Source organism: Perca fluviatilis, chromosome 6 (assembly GCF_010015445.1).
Source record: "Perca fluviatilis chromosome 6, GENO_Pfluv_1.0, whole genome shotgun sequence".
NCBI classification, from domain to species: Eukaryota; Metazoa; Chordata; class Actinopteri; order Perciformes; family Percidae; genus Perca; species Perca fluviatilis.
In genome coordinates this window covers 22071697-22091524 of record NC_053117.1, presented here as the reverse complement: position 1 = coordinate 22091524, position 19828 = coordinate 22071697, and the positions used below count along the sequence as shown (strand labels likewise).

The 19828-nt window shown below is 39.6% G+C and overlaps 1 protein-coding gene across 7 annotated transcripts in view; it reads right to left on the bottom strand.

The window, feature by feature from the left end:
- Positions 1-19828, bottom strand: part of ccser1 (coiled-coil serine-rich protein 1) — a 129963-nt gene that overhangs the window by 29791 nt on the left and 80344 nt on the right. For 2 of the 7 annotated variants that reach the window (XM_039802940.1, XM_039802941.1), the window contains one exon: positions 6386-6418. The exons of 4 other annotated variants lie outside the window; for them this stretch is intronic. In XM_039802940.1, the coding sequence (XP_039658874.1) occupies positions 6402-6418 (17 nt within the window). In that variant the 3' untranslated portion in view covers positions 6386-6401. Of the gene's footprint in view, positions 1-6385; positions 6419-6490; positions 6730-19828 lie in introns of those variants that run through there. One more of the 7 variants, XM_039802939.1, reaches the window with a different exon arrangement.

Sequence of the window (19828 nt, the reverse complement as noted above, 5' to 3'; positions counted from 1 at the left end):
CTAAATTTTGTCAGCACACCCATTTGCACTTGCAGGCTCTTACACGTGCTTCCTTTACAAAGTGTAGTGAGTGATTTAAGCTACCATTTATTGTACATTAAATGAAGCTTTACTACACTGAAGCTATCCCCCAGAGACATGTAGCAAGTTATGTTCATTCCAAGTCAATGATGTCTATTATACAGTAGTTATAGCCTACTGAAGTTATTGGTATCTAGTCTCTACTCTAGCTTTTTTTTTAGTTAGTCTATTTAGTTATTATAATTTAGCCTTTAATTAGGCATATATTTGTTAATCCTAACTGCGCACAGTTTAAACGTGGCTCATTTCGAAGGTTAGGCTATGTAACCACTGGTCCTATGGTGGCAATTTTACATACTGTACGTTATAGCCAACTGAAATTATAAAATTAAGGATGTTTTGCTGCCTTGTCATCTTTACAAGTTAATATAGACTGAGAAAAAAATCCATTGAAGGCAGCTACTGCACTACTGCAACATTTAGGGTGAAATGTTTTTCTTGCATGTTATTCAATAAGAGTGCTAGCAGCAAGAACACACAGCCCCCACAAACCATACCCAGCCAGATAGGTGATCAAACAGCTTGAACTCACACTAAACTTGTGTACTCTTAGCAGTGTAAAATGTGCTATTTTAGAAAAGAATATATTTTTATGCTGCCACCTGATGCAGTAACAGTCCGTCATTTGTGATCAGTCGTTCAGTTCACACAAGAGTCAAGACAGGTTTTTGTGAGCTAATTCCATAAATCTAATTTATCTGATGCTGATCTGATTCATAAGCAGAGAATAACCTGCAGTGTAAAAATCTAAACGGCTGGAAACAAATGCTGAAACATATTGTAATCAATTTTAGCATTTTTATTTTGTCAAGTAACTAAATAATCGTTTAGTAGTAAAAAAATAATCATGGTGTAAATTATTATATTATCACATTTTGTCTAACCAAAGAACGGCAATAAGCCTGATTTGGATCACCCTTGTTCGACATATGGGGAGAGAGTTGTGAAAATTTACTGCACTGAAACAGTAGTATACTTCATGTTAAACATAAATATATACTGATTTGATTACAGCAAAGACGTCAGCAGTATTGACAGCAAAATAGGCTACAGAATATTTTGTTCTGTATTGACAGGTGCAATATTTGAAAATTGATATTTATTATTATTCTTTTAAAATTACATTTATATCTGCATTTATGTCAAAACCTAGAGACTTTCAAACATCAAAATGTCATTTATTAAATGTATTTGGGTCAAAATGACATATAAACATCTTTTCTATTCTATTTTGCCTGGAAACGCTTCCAACACGCTTGCGCGTCGCGTGAAAAATAGGAGTTGGTCCTATTTCTAGCAGGCACGCATTTTCGGTGCGGCTTGAGCCGCACCTGAGACGTGCGTGTCACGCCGGCAGTGTATAAACTCTAACCTGTTAACATGGGAGCCGAAATAAAAACGGACACGCCACGCAGCTGACACGCTCACAGGCTGTGTGCAGGAGCCCTAACTCTGTCTGGCAGTATCTCATATTGTGCTAGTCAGCCTACACTGTGTTACGTATTAACAGTAACAAAAACGCAGAAACTCTCATATTTGTGAAGGTGGAATCAGAATATGTAGTGTGTGTGTGTGTGTGTGTGTGTACTTGTGCGTGAAAAATACCTGGACGTGAAACAGCACAGACTCCTGAAGACTGACAGATCAAAGGTGTCTGAAAGCTAACCTGTCTGTGTCTCATCTCCACACCTCTATCCCTCCTCTCCCTATGACCCTGCTCATAAATGCCAACTTGTCTTTCTCTTTCTTTCTCAAACTCTCACACTGATCCATCCATCATTCCCCTTAGCCTTACACTAATTAATATGCTTTCCCTACCTGCTTTGCTCTCACTCTCTCTCTCATCCATCTATCCATCAATCCATCACCCTTGCTGGCCTGCCCAGGTCATTACCAACTGTGATGATGGTTTTGTTCCTCTAATTAGCCTAATTATAGCTGTCAGTTATAACCTGGTCCTCTGCAGGGACCTTATGATCCTACTGTGACTCTATCTGACCTTGGCACTGAGTGTGCGCATGTGTGTGATACCTCTGTGCCCGTGGTTGACCTCAACACTGCACTGCACTCATTTTGTACCTCTCCACTTCGGTATTACTTTCTTTCTTCGTCTTTCAGTTGTTGTTTTTTTTATTTGTATTCTCTTCTAACCACCTCAATTCTTTTTAGCACTGCTCCCTTTCTTCTTTTTTATACTTGTTGCCTTGGCCTTAAATCACCAATTTGTGGTTAAGATAGAGTACAATCGGACATTACCATTTCACGACTAGCCCATTTAGTTCTACTTTGTTCTAGGTTGCTGTTGTTTCACGTTTAATTTGCTCTCTAACCTAACCTTTTTTCCCATTTTAAGGACCACAGTGAATGTCCAGTTCAATTCCATTTTATTTTATTCATAAAGGACTTTGAGGAAACATAACACTCCCACTGCCAGCTATAGTGGAGGCCATCAGATCTTGAGTAAACAGATTATTGCATTTTTACAAATCAGCTGTCTCCACATAACTCAATGGATGCTTATTTTTGGTAATTAAATTGTTCCGTACTTGTTGTTCACAAATCTGTCTTGGACACTAGCTGGCATATCAGCACATGCGTGTGGCTAGCTGTACTGTACTGACTGCTAACAAGGTCAACTTAAGATCATTAACAAAACTTAAAATCATTGCTAATGAAGGTAAACACAAGACAGAGTGTCAAAGTATCATGACATGTTGGTTTTGTCATGACCAATAAATGTGCCTTGCCTATGTGTTTGGTATTTTGAAGTGAAAAGAGAGTTGCTTCAGGAGAGGAGTTAATGATAATGAGATGGTGTTGGTAATTTGGTGAAAATTGGGTCTTTGACTTTGTGCTGAGAACATCTCACTCTGCACCTGCTCTGTTCTGTGACATAAATGTGCAGCAATTATATAATAATGATGAACAAGAATACATACTTTATTATACAACCGGTAGATGAAATTAGATTAGAGTATTGTTTAATGCAATTATAGCAAGAATTACATAATTTAGTCTTCTAGTCTTTTCTAGTTAGTCTATTCTATTCTAATATTTTCTATTCTATTCTATGTGCTTTAACAGTGGCAGAAGTTTCACTAATCCTTTGTGCTACATGCCATAATTAAGATTAACGTAATGCTTACTACTTCATACGGGCTCAGAGCTAGTGTGTTGGTGAGGGAAGTCATGTCTGTTTTTTTTTACGATGATATATGTGATGTGATTTGTGCATTTAACTGTATGAATGAGAGAGCAGGCCCAATTTCTACACTGTATCAATCTTTATGAAAAGATTCCTGTCTAAATGTCTGGCATCTCTTCCTCGTTTTTTTCTTGCAGTTATTTTCTTTTACTTTGCCTCAAACCCCCTGCAACCACCCACTAGTACTCTCTACGTCTGGCACTCCCTCATTCTTGCTCTCTGCATGTGCTCCTGTTTAGACCCCCTCCATCCCTCTCTCTCTCTCTCCCCCGGGCATCTTTCTGCTGCTGGGACAAAAAAAATCAACCAGTGACTTTAAAAGTAACCAAATTCTGCAAAGTCAATAACAAATAAATACATTACATAAATAAAACAAAATGAATACTACTGCCCGCAAACTGTATTTCAGAGAAATATTGTGTGAATAATTAGTCAAACTTAATAAATAATACATTATCAAAGACCAATCTGACTTTAAAAATATAGCAGTGTCACCCAGACAATATAAGGATGTTTTTAAATTAAAGCCCTTTAAAATGTCACATACAAGCTGTTTTCCCTCTAAATTTGGATCAGTTTACTAGAATGATCACACTGGTATGATCATAGGCAAAGGGGTAAATCAAACAGGTATGGTATTTTAGAGAAAATATTAAGATATATATACTGTACCACATATCGCAGCATAGCCTAAAAATGCCAAGATATTATGTATAAGCCCAGCTAAACAAGAATGTCCAGGACTAGAATGAATAACCAAATAGAGCGCATACCTGAGGCTGAAGCACAGCGTAAATCCCTCATGCCCAGGAAAGTGTACTGTAGCTAAAGGAAGTGCTTGGTTAGTTTCACAGAGAGTTTAAGTAGCTTCCTGTTGTGCTCTAAAGATAATGTTATGTTTTATAAAAAACTAATACACATCTTCACTCCGACAAATAGATGCTTACTAACACATGCACACCTTTCAATAACTTCCCATGAAATGATCTGCTTAAAGCTATATGCGCCGTCTACTAATACTAGAGATGGATCAATCAATCAATATTTAATTTAACCCTAACCTCAGAGCAAATCAAATGACCTGTGAACTGAGAAGAGGGGCGGATGGATATGGGGAGCCAGGGGAAGCTGAAGGCTTTGAGGCCCACCACACTCTCAATTTAATATAGTGTGCCCTCAGTTGTTATCTCCCTCTGATCCAGTCTAATTCTAACGGAGAAAATCGAATGCCCCCGCTCTAATTTCAAAGAGCATCTTATTGGCTTTGTTGTTGTCTGAAAGCTGACTACCATTGTGTGTGTGTGTTTTGTGCTACCCACTGTTCTGTTTGTCACATTCATTCAAGACCATCACATTTTTACTTCCATCCTGCCAAGCCCACTGAAGACAAACTGAGTGACATGGCCTTGCTCTCAGTATTGAAATATTTGCGGGGGAGGGGACAAAAAAAAAAAAAAAAAAAAATAACATAAACCCCACTGTTTTTTTTTTTTTTTTTAATTTGCCCCCCATCGCAGTGGTTTGTCGGGGCAAATTTTAAAAAAAAAAAAAAAAAAAAATTTTTTTTTAAATTAGGGGATTTTACACAAAGGACACGCTTATCTGCCTGAGCTCATTGTCAACAGTCTCGTTCTGCTGATGGAAATATTGTAAGAAAAGGCAAAAAAATATACTCTAATAGATGACAAACAAATACTGAACTTATGTTACCATTTAGTGAGCTGACATTGTTGCTTGATGCAAAAGGCACACAATGACCTTTTACATTGTAACTCTGTTAACAGTGTGATCATTACAAACAGTGTCTTTAGCCTAAACAACATTAAATAGATGGTACAAAAGCTGAGTCTCACTGGGACGGAAAACAGAGATAATGTGGAACCATAAACTACATTATATCAACTTCTCGAGGAACAAAACAATACTTTGAATTAAGTGATGTGTTCAGGTTCATCTGATACATATAAATACTCCATGATTCGAAAAGTGCTGTTCAACAACAAATTTTGATTTTGATAAAGTGACAAATTTGACTTGAGATGAGATGTGACACCTAATTCTGCCAACAGGGCAATGCAAACACAGCAATGCAAATCACCTGCCATCACTCAAAACTGCCAACCTGTGGCTTCACTCAGTATGAATTACCTGTAGACAGGTAGATAGGGCATGCAAATCACTGCCGAGTCAAACTGATTCATTTCTATAAATCAAAAGAGAATCATGTACGATGGACAACAAATAATAATTGCTGATGAGGAATGAACAATAAATGATTAATGCTGATTAATATGGTTATTTTGAGTACATTAAACATGACATAATAGAAATTTAACATTGCATTATTAGAGACAGCCGATGAAGGTGGAAGACAATTTTCAATTGGCATGTATATATGGAGCCTATTACAGACAGTCAGACATCAACATCTGAAATACATTACATCTTTTATTCTGTTAGATTTAAAATCTACCCACTTAAATCATTTCTCAAGTTAATTAATTTCTCAATAGTCGTAAGTGGCTGTCTTGCTATAATCCATCACTGTCTTCTTTCTTTTTCTGTATTCTCACACATGGTGTTAGACTATACAGATGAAGAGGAGAGGAGAGGAGAGGAGAGGAGAGGAGAGGAGAGGAAGAGGAGAGGAGAGGAGAGGAGAGGAGAGGAGAGGAGAGGAGAGGAGAGACTTGGCAGAGATGAGAGAGCCACTTAAGAGCACTGAGACCTACATAGAATTAGATTGCTTTGGAATACACCCATGTGGTCACATTTACCATAACGAAAGTAAATCAAATGTTCAGCTGTCTTGATTGGATAGAGAAACAGGCTAAGCAATGAATGGTTAGATAAATAATGGATAGATGGCAGATGGCATATACAAACCTGGGCCAGTTGTGAGCTTATCCATGCCTAGAGGGCGAATAGACCATTACACACTGTAGTCTATGGCCAACCAGACTAGATCAATCAATTATAAAAAATAACGGAAAGTTTTTATGATGGTGCCCTGATCTGATATAAAATATTCTATAGCTGGAATGCAATTAAAAATGTTCAGACCCAGTTTGTAGTTTGACCCAATCCAGACACCCATACCTGTTTCATTCCTCCGTCATACCATGCTGGTTACTGCTTCCGGACAAATGGAGGTAGACATATGGATGGAAAAACATAAGAGAAGACACAAGAGAGATGGCGTAATGAGATGAGTAAGATGGAACATAAGCATGGAGTACACACAAATGACTACAAGCACATTGATGAACATAGATGGGGAGGCACACAAAGGAGCACGGAGATGCGTTTGAGTGGATAGGAAACAATATCAGCAAATGTCACAGACATACGCGCAAAATTGAACACCACACTCTATAACTCAATAAGTGAAGTGTCTAGCAGTGAGCATACCTAAAGCCCTTTGAAGAGAAAAGAAGTGGGAGCTGAGGATGAAAAGTCATACCAAAATGTTTTGATGACTGAATGGATGATCATTTTAGTTTTAATACATGGTGCTTGAAAGTATCTAATGACCCACACAAAACACAGTTCAAAAATAAAATCAGTGTACATGTTACACACACACAGACATACATACAGGCAATAGCCACTCACAATGAAGCAGCTTTTTCAACAAGGCTACGAAAGTGTTCAAGACAGTGAAGTGTACTTGTACTTGTGTATAGGGACGCATCGATCCGACTTTTTCAGTCCCGATAGCGATACCTGGGCTCTGGGTATCGGCCGATACAGAGTACAGATCTGACACCAGTGTTAAATTAATAAGCTGTATGCCTCTCTGTGTGGAAGTGACTGGGATCGTTCTTTTATGTGTAAGGCAACACCAGGCTTGACTTAAACATTGTTTTCCTACATTTGTAAATGAGATGTAACAAATAAATGCATAGGTATAAATTTACTAAATTGTATATTATTAAAATAATAAATCGTGCACAGCACTTGGTAAAAAAATATAAAAAATTAACAGGAATTACAATTCATGTGTAATGCTTTTAAAATTCCAGTATATAATGTATATAAACATATAATTCAATTGAATAGCTCTGCCCCATTGTCACCAATACATACAAAAGGAAATATAGCAGCCAAATAAATGGTCTGTGTAATACACATCAGGGTTTACGTTCTAAAACATGGATGCCGGTCCATGTGTTCTGGGAGATTTCAATGTCCCAAACGCGTTATTATGGATCCTACGTAACTTCTAGGCAAGTCCCACCCTACGCAGCATCACGATTGGTTGGGGTTAGGCATTTACCTTAAGTAGTTAAGGTTAGGATAGCAGACTGGTCAAGGGACAGGACCTGAACAAATCGGGTTACGTAACCTTGCATAAGCATAGACGCCTGGCCAATCGTAGCGTGTGAATGCTATTGAAGGGCGGGTCTTGCCTAGAAGTTGCGCGGGTTCCATAATAACGTGTAGCCCAAAAGTAGGCTAAATTTGCTTATACATTATATTCCAAATAAAAGACTCACATGCAACATACCACTATTTTAAAATAAATAAATAAATAAATATTACGCTCGCCTAAATATTCTAAGATAAAATAAAACAGAATAAAAACAATTTGCATACATTACAAAAAAATACATGTAGGCCTACATGTATTTTTTTTAATCTGGTCAGGCTCAGTGACATTGCATTTCCTGTGACTACTTTATAATAAAAGTCAACTTGTGTTTCTCCAGTTAAATGTTTTTAATGTGAAGCTGCACCAGTGGCATGGCGTCTCAAATTATTTTCACTGGACATTATGACAGGTGCGATTTTAATATGTTGGACTTCAACAGATTTTCCCGGTAAAAAAACGGTAATTACCGGATAACGGATGCCCTGATACACGTGTATGATGATGGCTTAAACCGGATCTAATATACAGCAAAACTTCTTTTAACGGCAGTAAAGTCTACCTCAGTTAGAGCAAATGTGTATCCTTACCCTCAAACCTGCCACACACACCCATCAGAACATGCATGCATATAGTATATCCACGCAACAAACACACACAAGAAATGCATTAGTAGTAAGAGGAGATAGGAGAAGAAAACTGTGTCAGTAGAAGTAATGGTGATCTGAAAAAGGAAGTGATGAAGAAGAGCGAAGACAGAGAGAAAGAGAGAGCGAGACAGAGGGAGAGAGAGGAGCCATGACAGGCAGCAGCACTTGGAGAGGACGCCAAGACAGTAGGAGGTCTGGAAAAGGGACAGAGAATGGTGGCAGATGAGAGGAGGATCAAAGAGCCAGACGACAGGATGAAGGGTGGAGATGCCAGGATTTCTGAAAATGGCCACATACCCTATCTATAGGTGACAAGACATACTCAGTACTTAAGTCTCTTAATGTAGGAAACGCTGTGTTCAGCAATAACGTTGTTTTTACTGGCACAAACATTTACTGTAGCCAGGACAAAGATAAAATTAGGACAAGATATACTGCCATTTATTATGTTCAAAACGAGTAAAAAAAAAACGTAATACATAAAATGAGAAGCACGCAATAATGTCTGCTTAAGTTAAATAAATAACAAGAGTTAACAGCTAACCACCTTAGCAACGAATGGTTTAAATGTAGGCATATTTTGTGTTTGGAATATACTGCACATAGGGATGGACAGCAGAGTGGATTATGCTACAGTTGCTTTTGAGTTGTTGTCGCGGTGAAACTAGGTTGTTTTGGAATCCAGTGCAACTGTCGTAAAGCCAACCAGACTGCAAATGCCCTCCTCCACAAAGAAGCAAGCTACAAGCTTTTCAGAGCACCGTTCAACTTTACAGGCGGTAAACGTTTGATACTTCCATTGGAAGAGATTACATCCTTTGACATTTGAAATTTGTGAGTAATTCTCATCTGGGACACCCTGTCTCTTATTTGTCATTCTCTCTGCCTGTGTGAACAAAAACTGTTGCTTCACTTTTTTCAGCTTTACATACCAGTTGCAAGTCATACATTTCAATGATTTCCTTTTCCATTGATGCACCTTGATTTTAGAAATTATGTCAATATGAATTTGATCCCAAATGTATTTGATTTCATGCATTAATCTAGAATCCACCCAATAGTGCTGCCTCTATTTAAGACGTAGTAGTGTCAGATTTATGCACAAAGAAAATAATCTTTCTGATTAGATAGAATATTCACTACATGTGTGGTCATTTCATTGTTGCCCTCACTTTTTTGATACATTTAGAGCTGTAGAATACTCAATAAGGATGGGAGCTGTTATTAATTAATCAGTCAAGGTGAATACAAGGAAGGTTTCAGGGCAGTAGTAAAGACAAAATAGGGCACACAATTAAGTTACAATAGAGTGATGAACACAGTGTCACTGCATAATTAAATAGAGGGAACATTACATATAAGCAAAATATGACTTGCTATTACAAAATAGAACAAAAGAAAGTGAAAATAAGCAAAAACAAGGAAGTAAGGAAAGGAGAGGGAGGGATGCCTCTTGACTCCCAAGTTAAAATGTTAGTCTAGTCTCAACCTTTTGGAACATATCTTTGTGGGGACCCGTCATTGACATAATGCATTCCCTAGACCCTAACCTTAACCATCACAACTAAATGCCTAACCTTAACCCTTACCATAACCTAATTATATCCCTAATCCTAAAAACAAGTCTTAACCCTCAAACAGCCCTTTAAACTTGTGGGGTCCAGCATTTTTGGACCCCACGAATATAATTGAACACACACACACACACACACACACACACACACACACACACACACACACACACACACACACACACACATACACACACACACACACACACACACACACACGCCTGTTGTTGTCAATCTCTGTCGTCAATACTGCAAATGCAAGGACTTTCATCAGTGGGCCATAGGCTCAGTCACAATTTAATTGACACAATTAAGACTTAAAAGAAATTAATTTAAATGATATTCTTTGAGATTATAACTTTAAAATCTGAGGACACTGTACTCTTTAAAATAGCAGCTCAGAATTCACCTACCTACCACTTCGTCTTGGTTAAGTTTTACCATTCTCATATGGTGTCTGTAATATCAACAGCTGTTAATGTTTATTGCAACTCATATACTTTATTCTCTTCCGCAGTCCCCCTTTTTTGTCCTTCATTTCCTTGTCCTTGACTGCTTCTCCTAGTTTTCTTTACTTCCTTTTTCTCCTCACTTCCCTCCTCCCTCCCATCCTGTCTTGTTCCTTTACCCTCTCGGTCACTCTTTCTCCTGGCCTTCTCAAATCCTCTCCTCACATTTCCTTTTACTTCACGTCCTTCCTTCCAGTCTTCTTCTCCCCTCCTGTCCACCTCCTCCTGCCTACTCCGGTGTACCCAGTGTCATTGTTCGGATAATTATTTATTAACGTGTTTATGTCGCCACCGTCCCTGTCTGTTGCTGCCATCTGTGCCCAGTTAGATGTCCGCCTCCCTGTGCCGTTCTGCCCTGCCCGTGGGGGGAGTGAGCCATACATGGGGGCACAGATCAGAGACTACCACACAAACACATACACACTCTCTCTTTCTCGGTTCTTCTTTATTTGACACACAAACCCACACACCTTCTGCTCACAGCCCCCTTCCTCAACTGTGCTGCCCCTGGGGCTAGGTGGGGTTAGCACGCAGCAGTAGCCACCACAGTCCCTTCTGTCCTGTCCTGTTGTGTTCGGTTTGCTTTGTTCTCGTCTGTCAGCACTACGTATAGATGAAGGAGGTGGAAGCAGGAGTAGTGTTACCTTGATGAAGTTATTTAGAGGACACAGTAGTAAGGCTCATATAGACAACTACTTATGGATTGACTGAGAAGGTTTCATTAAGCTTTGAGGGTCATATAAGGCAAGTTAAATGCACTGTATTGTTCTTGTTACTTTTTGTGTATTTGAAAATAGACTTTTTCCCCCCAATGCTCATAATAAAAGCACAGCCGTTATAAAAAGGTGTGCTGGGAAGCTGTACATAGCTTGTTAATGCTTGGGCTATCAGTAAACATGAGTAGAAAATGTTGCCTTCACCTCAACAAATCCAGATTTGGCCTCCTGCTTTTGATTTGGGTGTTTTGCGAGTGGATACTTTTATCGAATATAACATATTGAGTGGTGATGTATAACATGCTAATGCAACCTGAGCCCAATCCTAAATGGTTTAAGCATTAGACTGAGTGCCATCCTTACCATGTTGTGATATGACAGAGGGAGGAGGAAGAGGGGGGTGAACAAAGAGAGGGAAAAAAACACAGAGAGAGATAAAGAAGGAAATGAGGAGCGGAAGGGAGACAGAAGATAGAGAAAGCCTGTGGCACTGCAGGGGGGAATTGTGATCATGCATCCTGGATCTCAATAAGTAAACAGAACAAATATTCTCAATTTCTTCTTCTCCTTCTCTGCTCTTCTCACAAGCCATTCCAGGTCTCCTGTCGTCCATTCTCTCATCATGATCTCTATCTGTTGGCTTCTTGGCAGTCCATCTCTCTCATCTCCTCTGCTCCCCAAGGCAGCTTTCTTTCATCCCCTCTTTTTTTGCTCCATTTCTCGCTGCATTCCTACTTCTATCTAACTAAGCTTCCCTCTCATGTCATTGTGTCTGTCTGTATGTAAGCATGAGTCTAACTTTCTCTCTCCGAGTAGAAGACTAGGAGGGTGGGCTGGCAGAGGAAGTTGTCCTTGTAGCCTCTATCAAGGAGCAAAGAGGAGTATGGGTACTTCCTCAGGGAGAGTGCCCCATTAGTGTGAATGGTACACAGGAGAGCATGTAGAGACTGTGTGTATATGTGTCTGTTTGAGTGCCTCTGTCTATAATTAGGAGTCACAGCGAGTAGCGCTGTGGATCAGAGTTAGATAAGTGCTCTGGCAGCTAGCCAGCACTGAAGCTAGCCTCATGGTACGGCGGCGCACACGCAAAACGCGCACGCACACACACACACACACACACACACACACACACACACACACACACACTCTCACATGGCTGTGGGGAATGATTTGGCTTCCACCTCCTCTCAAAAGTACCACCTGCAGATGGCAGGGGCCAGTTGGTTTGATCCAGTTTTACCTTGACAATATCTATCTCTAGCTGGAAACACATCCACAGATGCACACACCCACACACATGTACTCATCTTCCTGTCTGAGGGCAACAAGGGAACCACAATGGGTACCCAAAACAGAGGATCAAAAGACGTGATACGGCCACACATGCATGCATGCACACAAACCGAAACACTCAAAATAGGGAATCGTGTTTGCCCTCATTCAAACCCAGAAGGGGCAACTCACACACGCACACTTCCTCTGGCATGCGTCCACCACCTGGGTATAGGAATCTTTCATCTCAGCGTGACTGCCACTGGGCAGGCTTGCATACCCACGCACGCGCACACACACACACACACGCGACACACACACACACACACACACACACACACACACACACACACACACACACACACACACACACACACACTTTCACTCTCTCCACCTGCTACCCATTCCCACTATGTCGATATAAGCGAACCATTTCGCAAACACATACACGAGCATTTACTTTGCTTGGCAATCAACAAATGCAGATGTATGTTTACAAGGCACTGAATCAGAAAGAGTCAATATATTTACAATTCAAATGAATTCATAAAGGTTCAAAGCTCTGGTCCACCTGGAGCCTCCGCTGTCAGGCCTTTATGGGGCACTGCAAAACACTTCACCCTAATGTAACAGTTTACGGCTTTAGTCAGAGTTTTAAGACTGTAGCATAGATGTGGTGTCTGTGCAACTTTATGATGCCTAGACTTTAGGTTTACCACTCAGTGCCACATTGCTATTTGTTTGGAGGGTGAAAATTTTAATTTGGTGGAGTCTGAGTGGAACACAGCATTGGTGATTGAACCTTCACACATTTTGTCACTGCTTGAGAGGCAAATTTGGCCCCAAACATACACCTCTTTAACCTTAACGACTCCTTGATGGAGCTATAATTTGCAAAATTGCCACCAAGACACACGTAATAAGAGATGTAATTAGCCATTGCTACAGAAAAAAATATTTACTTTGTATTTCTAAAGAGAAATCAGGGCACAAGCATCCAGTGGACATTATAAAAACTGCATCATGAGGCTTTTCTGGCATAAGGGCTCAGCCATGGTGGTTACCACTTGGTTTCACCTTGCTGAGTAAATGAGGTTTCGCTCATTAACGTTGTTTGTCCTGCAACAGGTCCAGAAGTGACTAATAATTCAACAGCACTGCATTACTGTCAGTCCTTGAGGAGTTTAATGAGCAAAAAGAATCACCAAGACACTCACACATACACACATAAGCACACACACACACACACAAAGATTATGAGGGACTTCTTGCAGCAAATCTGGATGTTTGTTTAAAAATAACTCACATACACACACACACAAACAGGCAGACAAAGACACACAGGCATGGAAGTGAGTAGGTGCCCTTGCACAAATGTAGCAAACAAATGAAGCTCTAATTGCTCTTACTGTCTCTTTATGCACTGACCTTCAAACACAGGGGTTAAGTCCCTGAGAAGCATATGTATACACAAACACACACACACACACACACACACACACACACACACACACACACACACAGAACATGTCCTTTGTACTTTATAGGTTAACATCAGATGTGTTTTTATTGAGTGTGTGTATTTGGAGACTGGTCTTTGTGTGCATGTATAAATGCCTGTGTCTAACAATGTGTGTGTGCATGTGTTATGTAATGTGTAATCAAGTGTGGTTGAGTGGAGGACGGTCAAAGCCTGTCTGCATAAGGTCACGGATCACATGGTTCAATAAAAGGTTCTACAGTGCTCTGACACTTGGGGTTACAGTTGTCAGTGCAATGGCAGACAAGGTTAAAGCTATAGTGCGTAGTTTCTGTCGCCCCCATGAGGTATTCTGAGTATTGCCAACAACACTGTCAGAGCATCGACGTGACACAAGCCTTCGGTGATCGCGCACCTGGGGTCTCATTTATAAACGTGGCGTACGCACAAAACGGGGCTGAAAACGTGCGTACGCCACTTCCCACGCAAAGGTTGTGATTTATAAAAAACAAACTTGACGGGAGAATGTGCGGTCCTCCACGCAAACTCTGACCCATGCGTACGCACATTTTGGAGACAAAATAGGAATTGGCGACGCAGATGGTGAGGTGGTGAACTGAAGTCAGACTGCAGAAAGTACATGTGGGAATAAGGGTTAGGCTACTCTTAATATGTTTAAGTATTAAAACATAATGCCTCACGCACATTTCTTCACACCATATGAAGATTAAATCCAGCAGTGTTATTTGCGCTTGTACTGAGTGATAATTGTTCCATAAACACCTCAAACTCAAATCTTAAATAAAAACTCCTTCTTAATATTTAATCGGCGCTGTCTCGCCGTCACATTGTCCGCTACGGAGCGCAGGAGTAGGAGATGGCCCGACTGCATGGAATACAGGATAGCATCAAATACCCTACCATTAGATAACTGCACAACACAGTGTTAATAACTAAATATCGGTCTTTAAAACTGTGCATATATCAGAGATGGGAAGTAACGAAGTACAAATACTTCGTTACTGTACTTAAGTAGATTTTTCGGATATTTCTACTTTACTTTACTATTTGTTTTTGTGGCGACTTTTTACTTTTACTCCTTACATTTTAACAGGAATATCGGTACTTTCTACTCCTTACATTTTAAAAATTGGCTCGTTACTTTAGTTTTGTACAAGAGGTCGTAATGTCGGAGAATAAGCGGGACGGGGCCTCACACCGCGGCGCGTGCGCCACACAGAAAAAAGTGAGAAAAAAAGAAAGAGAGACTGCTGTCCGGAGGATAATCAGTTGAGATCGTGTGTGTGCGTCCTTGAGAACTGTAAGTTGTATAACTTATGTTGTCAGTTAATGTAAGCCTGTTGTTGTATTGGTCTATAGTTCCTGCACAGTTAAAGTAGGTTAGCTAGTGATTTAGTTGTTTGTGTTCTTCACCTGTTAGCTAGGTTTCACGTTGCTACACGCAACGTCATTCCCAAGCATCAAAAGAGAGAAGTTGTCCGTGTTTTACAGACACACCGGGGGGCGGGGGGCGAAGTTTGAAACCAGCATCAGCTTTAAATACGGTCCTAATCTAGTCCTCACTAGCGCAAATTTCAAATAATTTCACTGGAGTTACCGTTATTATTTTTCACGTGATCAATACTGAATTCAATCTAATTGGATGGGAATATACTGTAGGCGCGTTGCATGTAACACACCAACTACAAGACGACTCGACAGATTCGGCCGCATTCTGCATTCATTTGCGGCAAATAATTGCAGCATGATGGTGGTAACGTTAGCACTAGTAGTATGGACGGCGACATGATTGAAAATGAAGAAAACGGAGATCCCAGAGATTAGGCAGACAAGCAGCAAGACATTCCCAATCATCCCTGGCCTTATCTGAGAGAGATGTTTGAGATAGGCTAGGAGGCATCAAGTATGGATCTGTGAATTCTCACAGAATCACAATTGAATTCATATCTTGCTACTCAGTCAGAATCTTACTAAGCTGGAGTCCCAGTCTCTGTCACAATAATCATATATGTGATGTTTGGCAGACATCCATTTAAAATGTAGACAATGGCATATAAAGAGCCTGGTTTTTATGTCCACTGAAGTTTCTCATCTTACACTCTAGTAACGTGTGTGGTCCAGGTAGCTTTGCATAAAAAATTCGCAAGGCTACTTTTACTTTTATACTTTAAGTACATTTCAAAGCCTGTACTTTGTTACTTTTACTTAAGTAAAGAAGTTAAATCAGTACTTCTACTTTTACCAGAGTATTTTTTAACACAAGTATCTGTACTTCTACTTAAGTACGGGAAGTGAGTACTTTTGCCATCTCTGGCATATATCATCAAATGTCAAAGTCTGGAAATACAGCCGTTAAGCTCTCGCGCAATCATTACGCTCTATGTCCTTGTTATCACTCTAAAATGTAATACTGTTTATAACAAACCCTGCATGAAGAAAAGTGTGTTTGCCTATTACATTTCAATTTCAAATTGTATCTCGGGGTGGGGGATACCAGTTGTTGCTGTGATTTTAGCAAGGTGTTAACAATCACAAATTGTTGTAGACTAAACATAAATACTGCGGTGAACCCGTGCGTAATGCTGCATGATGGCACTGCTGGCCCTGCAGGAGGACTGGAATGGAAGAATCAGGAGAAAAAGAGACTTCAGGGACCATGACGATGACTGGCTCATATGCCGATTTAAATTCCCTAATGTAGCTGTAATAGTAATATAGCTGAGCTCTTGGATCTATGTACTGAATTGGGTCCAGTAGAGAGGGCAACGCGCCGGAACCGTGCCATCCCGGTCCAAATACAGGTCCTCGCCACTCTGGGTGAAACAGTCTGTTTCCAGAGGGAAATGGCTGACAGCTAAGTGTTTTTTTAAATAAATATTATATATAATCTTCAACTTCATCACTAAGGCTTGTTTGGATATAATATATAGTTCTGTTAAATATTATTATATACGTCTGGTATATCGAAGCTGTCCCCGAGTACTGTAATGCCTGCTGATTTGGAAGATTTTATGAATAAAGGTAGTCTATAGATCCGGTTTCCATACGCTGTGCGACAACAGGCCGAAATTATAATTCAATTGGCAGCAATTCCCGAGCGTCTGAGAGTTTTTTTGTTTGTTTGTTTTCTCCGCCAGTCGTCATGATTCGGCATGTTTCGGTGTAACGAACAACAACTGCCAGGGTCATTAACATACTGATCAGCATTCACGAGGTCCTTTACATTGACTATTTATGGTTAAAAATGGTCGTGTACAGGGCGGGATAAGAGGTTGATCCACGTACGCACACTTGTAGTCAATCTGTGATTTATAAAGGGAACATTGCTTTTATAAATATGACTTTTTATTTGGGCTTTTGGGCGCACGTACACTTATAGTAAGGATCCTACGCACAGTTTTATAAATGAGACCCCAGAGCTGTATAGTAACGAAGTAGAACTACTTCACTATTGTACTTCAGTACTAAAAGGCTGTATCTGTACTCTACTGGAGTATTATTTTTTTCTCCTACTTCCACTTTTACTTGAGTACATATTTTCGATGAGTTTAATACTTTTACTCCGATACATTTTTTATGTGCTGCATCGTTACTCGTTGTGAATGCCTCACACTACGGAGACGGTGTAGGTTACAGTGTGTTTAGTTACGGCTACGTTAGTTACGTACGTAAGAAATCCCCGAGATCGCGTCGTGTTTCTTTTCATTAGAAAAGAATTGCCTGTTCAGAAGTCAGAGACGATGTAAGTTTGTACTCTTTATATTTAGTTATTGTTGGAGCAAATGAATCTATTCCTGAGTTGTTTCAGTCTGCAATGAGTACTGAATGTTAACCGGTTGACCCTGTGATGTGAAGCTACTAGTTTATCTGTATGTTGCTAGCTTGCTAACTTTCCACTACATCACACATTTTATTTCAGTATTTGTTAATAAGTGATTAATAACCCACTGTTATATCAGATAATATTAGATATAACAGCTGTGACATTAATGTACCTTTTGGGGTTCATATCCAGCAATGTACAGCTTGTGACTGCCTTAAGTAAAAAGTTGAACTCCAACAATATGATATTCAAAATTTGACTGCTTTCTTTAATAACTACATAACACAATACTTGTACTTTTAGTACTTGAGTAGTACATTTTAAAATAAACTACTTGCAATACTTAAGTACAAAAAATGTTGAATACTTTAGTACTTCCACTTAAGTGGGGTGCTTAAAAAGCACTTCAACTTCTACTCAAGTCACTTTTTTGATAGAGCACTTGTACTTTTACTCAAGTATGGGTCTCTAGTACTTCATACACCTCTGTCGCGCATCATCCCCAGCCCTCCTCCACGCAGTTGCTAACACAGAAGGATTAAAAAAAATATGATGCATCCTTCAGAAGAGGTAATTTTGGTATCTTGTAATTTGCATGTCCTCTGTCTCCAAAGCTGAACTCTGCTGTTGTCCTTTCTCAGCAGTGACGTAAAACGCATTACTCAAGCTTCTACGCGCAAAGTCACCGGATGTCACCATTTTGTAAACATAGCCATACTGAGAAATACAGAGAGAGTTTTGTGGAGCTGATCAACTCATTTGGCAATGGCTTGAATGTAATGGACGTTCATAAAATAGTTGTGCACTATAGCTTTAAGGTTCACACATGTACAGAACAGGAAGGCTGGGACACATTCACACATCTGTGCTCTTAATCCTAAAGCATGCTCAACTTCAGTACAATCCAGGAAAGTGCGGGTAGGTGGGCAGGAAGTAGGAAACAGACATGAGAAAAAAGTACACTTTGTTGAGCTTTTCTCCCTGGAGGTGTTTTCACTTTGGGAAATTGCATATTTTCTGTGCAATTTCTATAGTATTTAAAATGAAAACCTGATATTATGAGATCTACCTTATTTACAACTGTAAATTACAGATTTATTTTATGCTGGAGGGCATAAAGTTGATGAATTTCCACAAGTGAAAACATTTCCACAAAAGGAGGGAAAAAGAAAGTGCACCTTTAAAACCATGGTGACTGCATACTGTAATTTGCAAATCCTTAATTGGTTAGTTGTTAAGATGCCAGTCTCCTTTACAGAACTGTGACAGTGCAAATAACATCCTATAAATACAGGATGTATGGATACAGATAGCTCATTGGAACAAAGTACACATCGTTCAGGTATGCTCGCTGTGGCATTTTTAGCACTTTAATGGCCTGAAACTGGAGTGTTCTTCACATTGTTCATTATCTGAAACCATGTCATTTGACAAGACCATTGGCTTATCAAAGAAATTATCTGCACCATTGAATTGCAATAAAAGAGAAATTATCTGTACCACTGACTTATGCTTGAACAGATACTTTTTTCCCCTCTGACTTAAACCACAGAAAAGATTATACATTGACTTTACATTCAAACAGACAGAGCTGATCTTTTGCATTGACCAGAAAAGAGATGATCTTGGTGTCAAGATACTTTAGGGTCACCATCACTTCAGGTAGGATTAATTAACAGAGGTACAATAGGCAGCATTCTTGTCTACATTACAGGACATGGCAGTGCAGGTGGCATTCTTAACTCAGAGGTTCTCCATACCAGGATTGATTAATACAGAAACTGGCTGGCCTTAACCCACCCACTATCATTTCACTTCACATAACCAGCACTGGATTCTATGACACTATCTGTTTTAATGTTATTCAGTCAGGTTTGTCAATGGCATGACATAACTGTATATTTGTTATCATTACCTGGAAGACTTTGTTGAGTACATTCCAATTAAACTAGCCATTAAATAATATTGAACTCAAGTGTATAAAGTGTATGAAAACACGTTATTACTACACTGAGAAATTCTGATTGTTGAAACCAAATGGAATAAGCACTGTATTAGCTGATTTGTGAAGTAAAACAATTGCAGATCAGAGAGTGTAATCAGCCTGTAAAGCCGTGTAGATTAATCA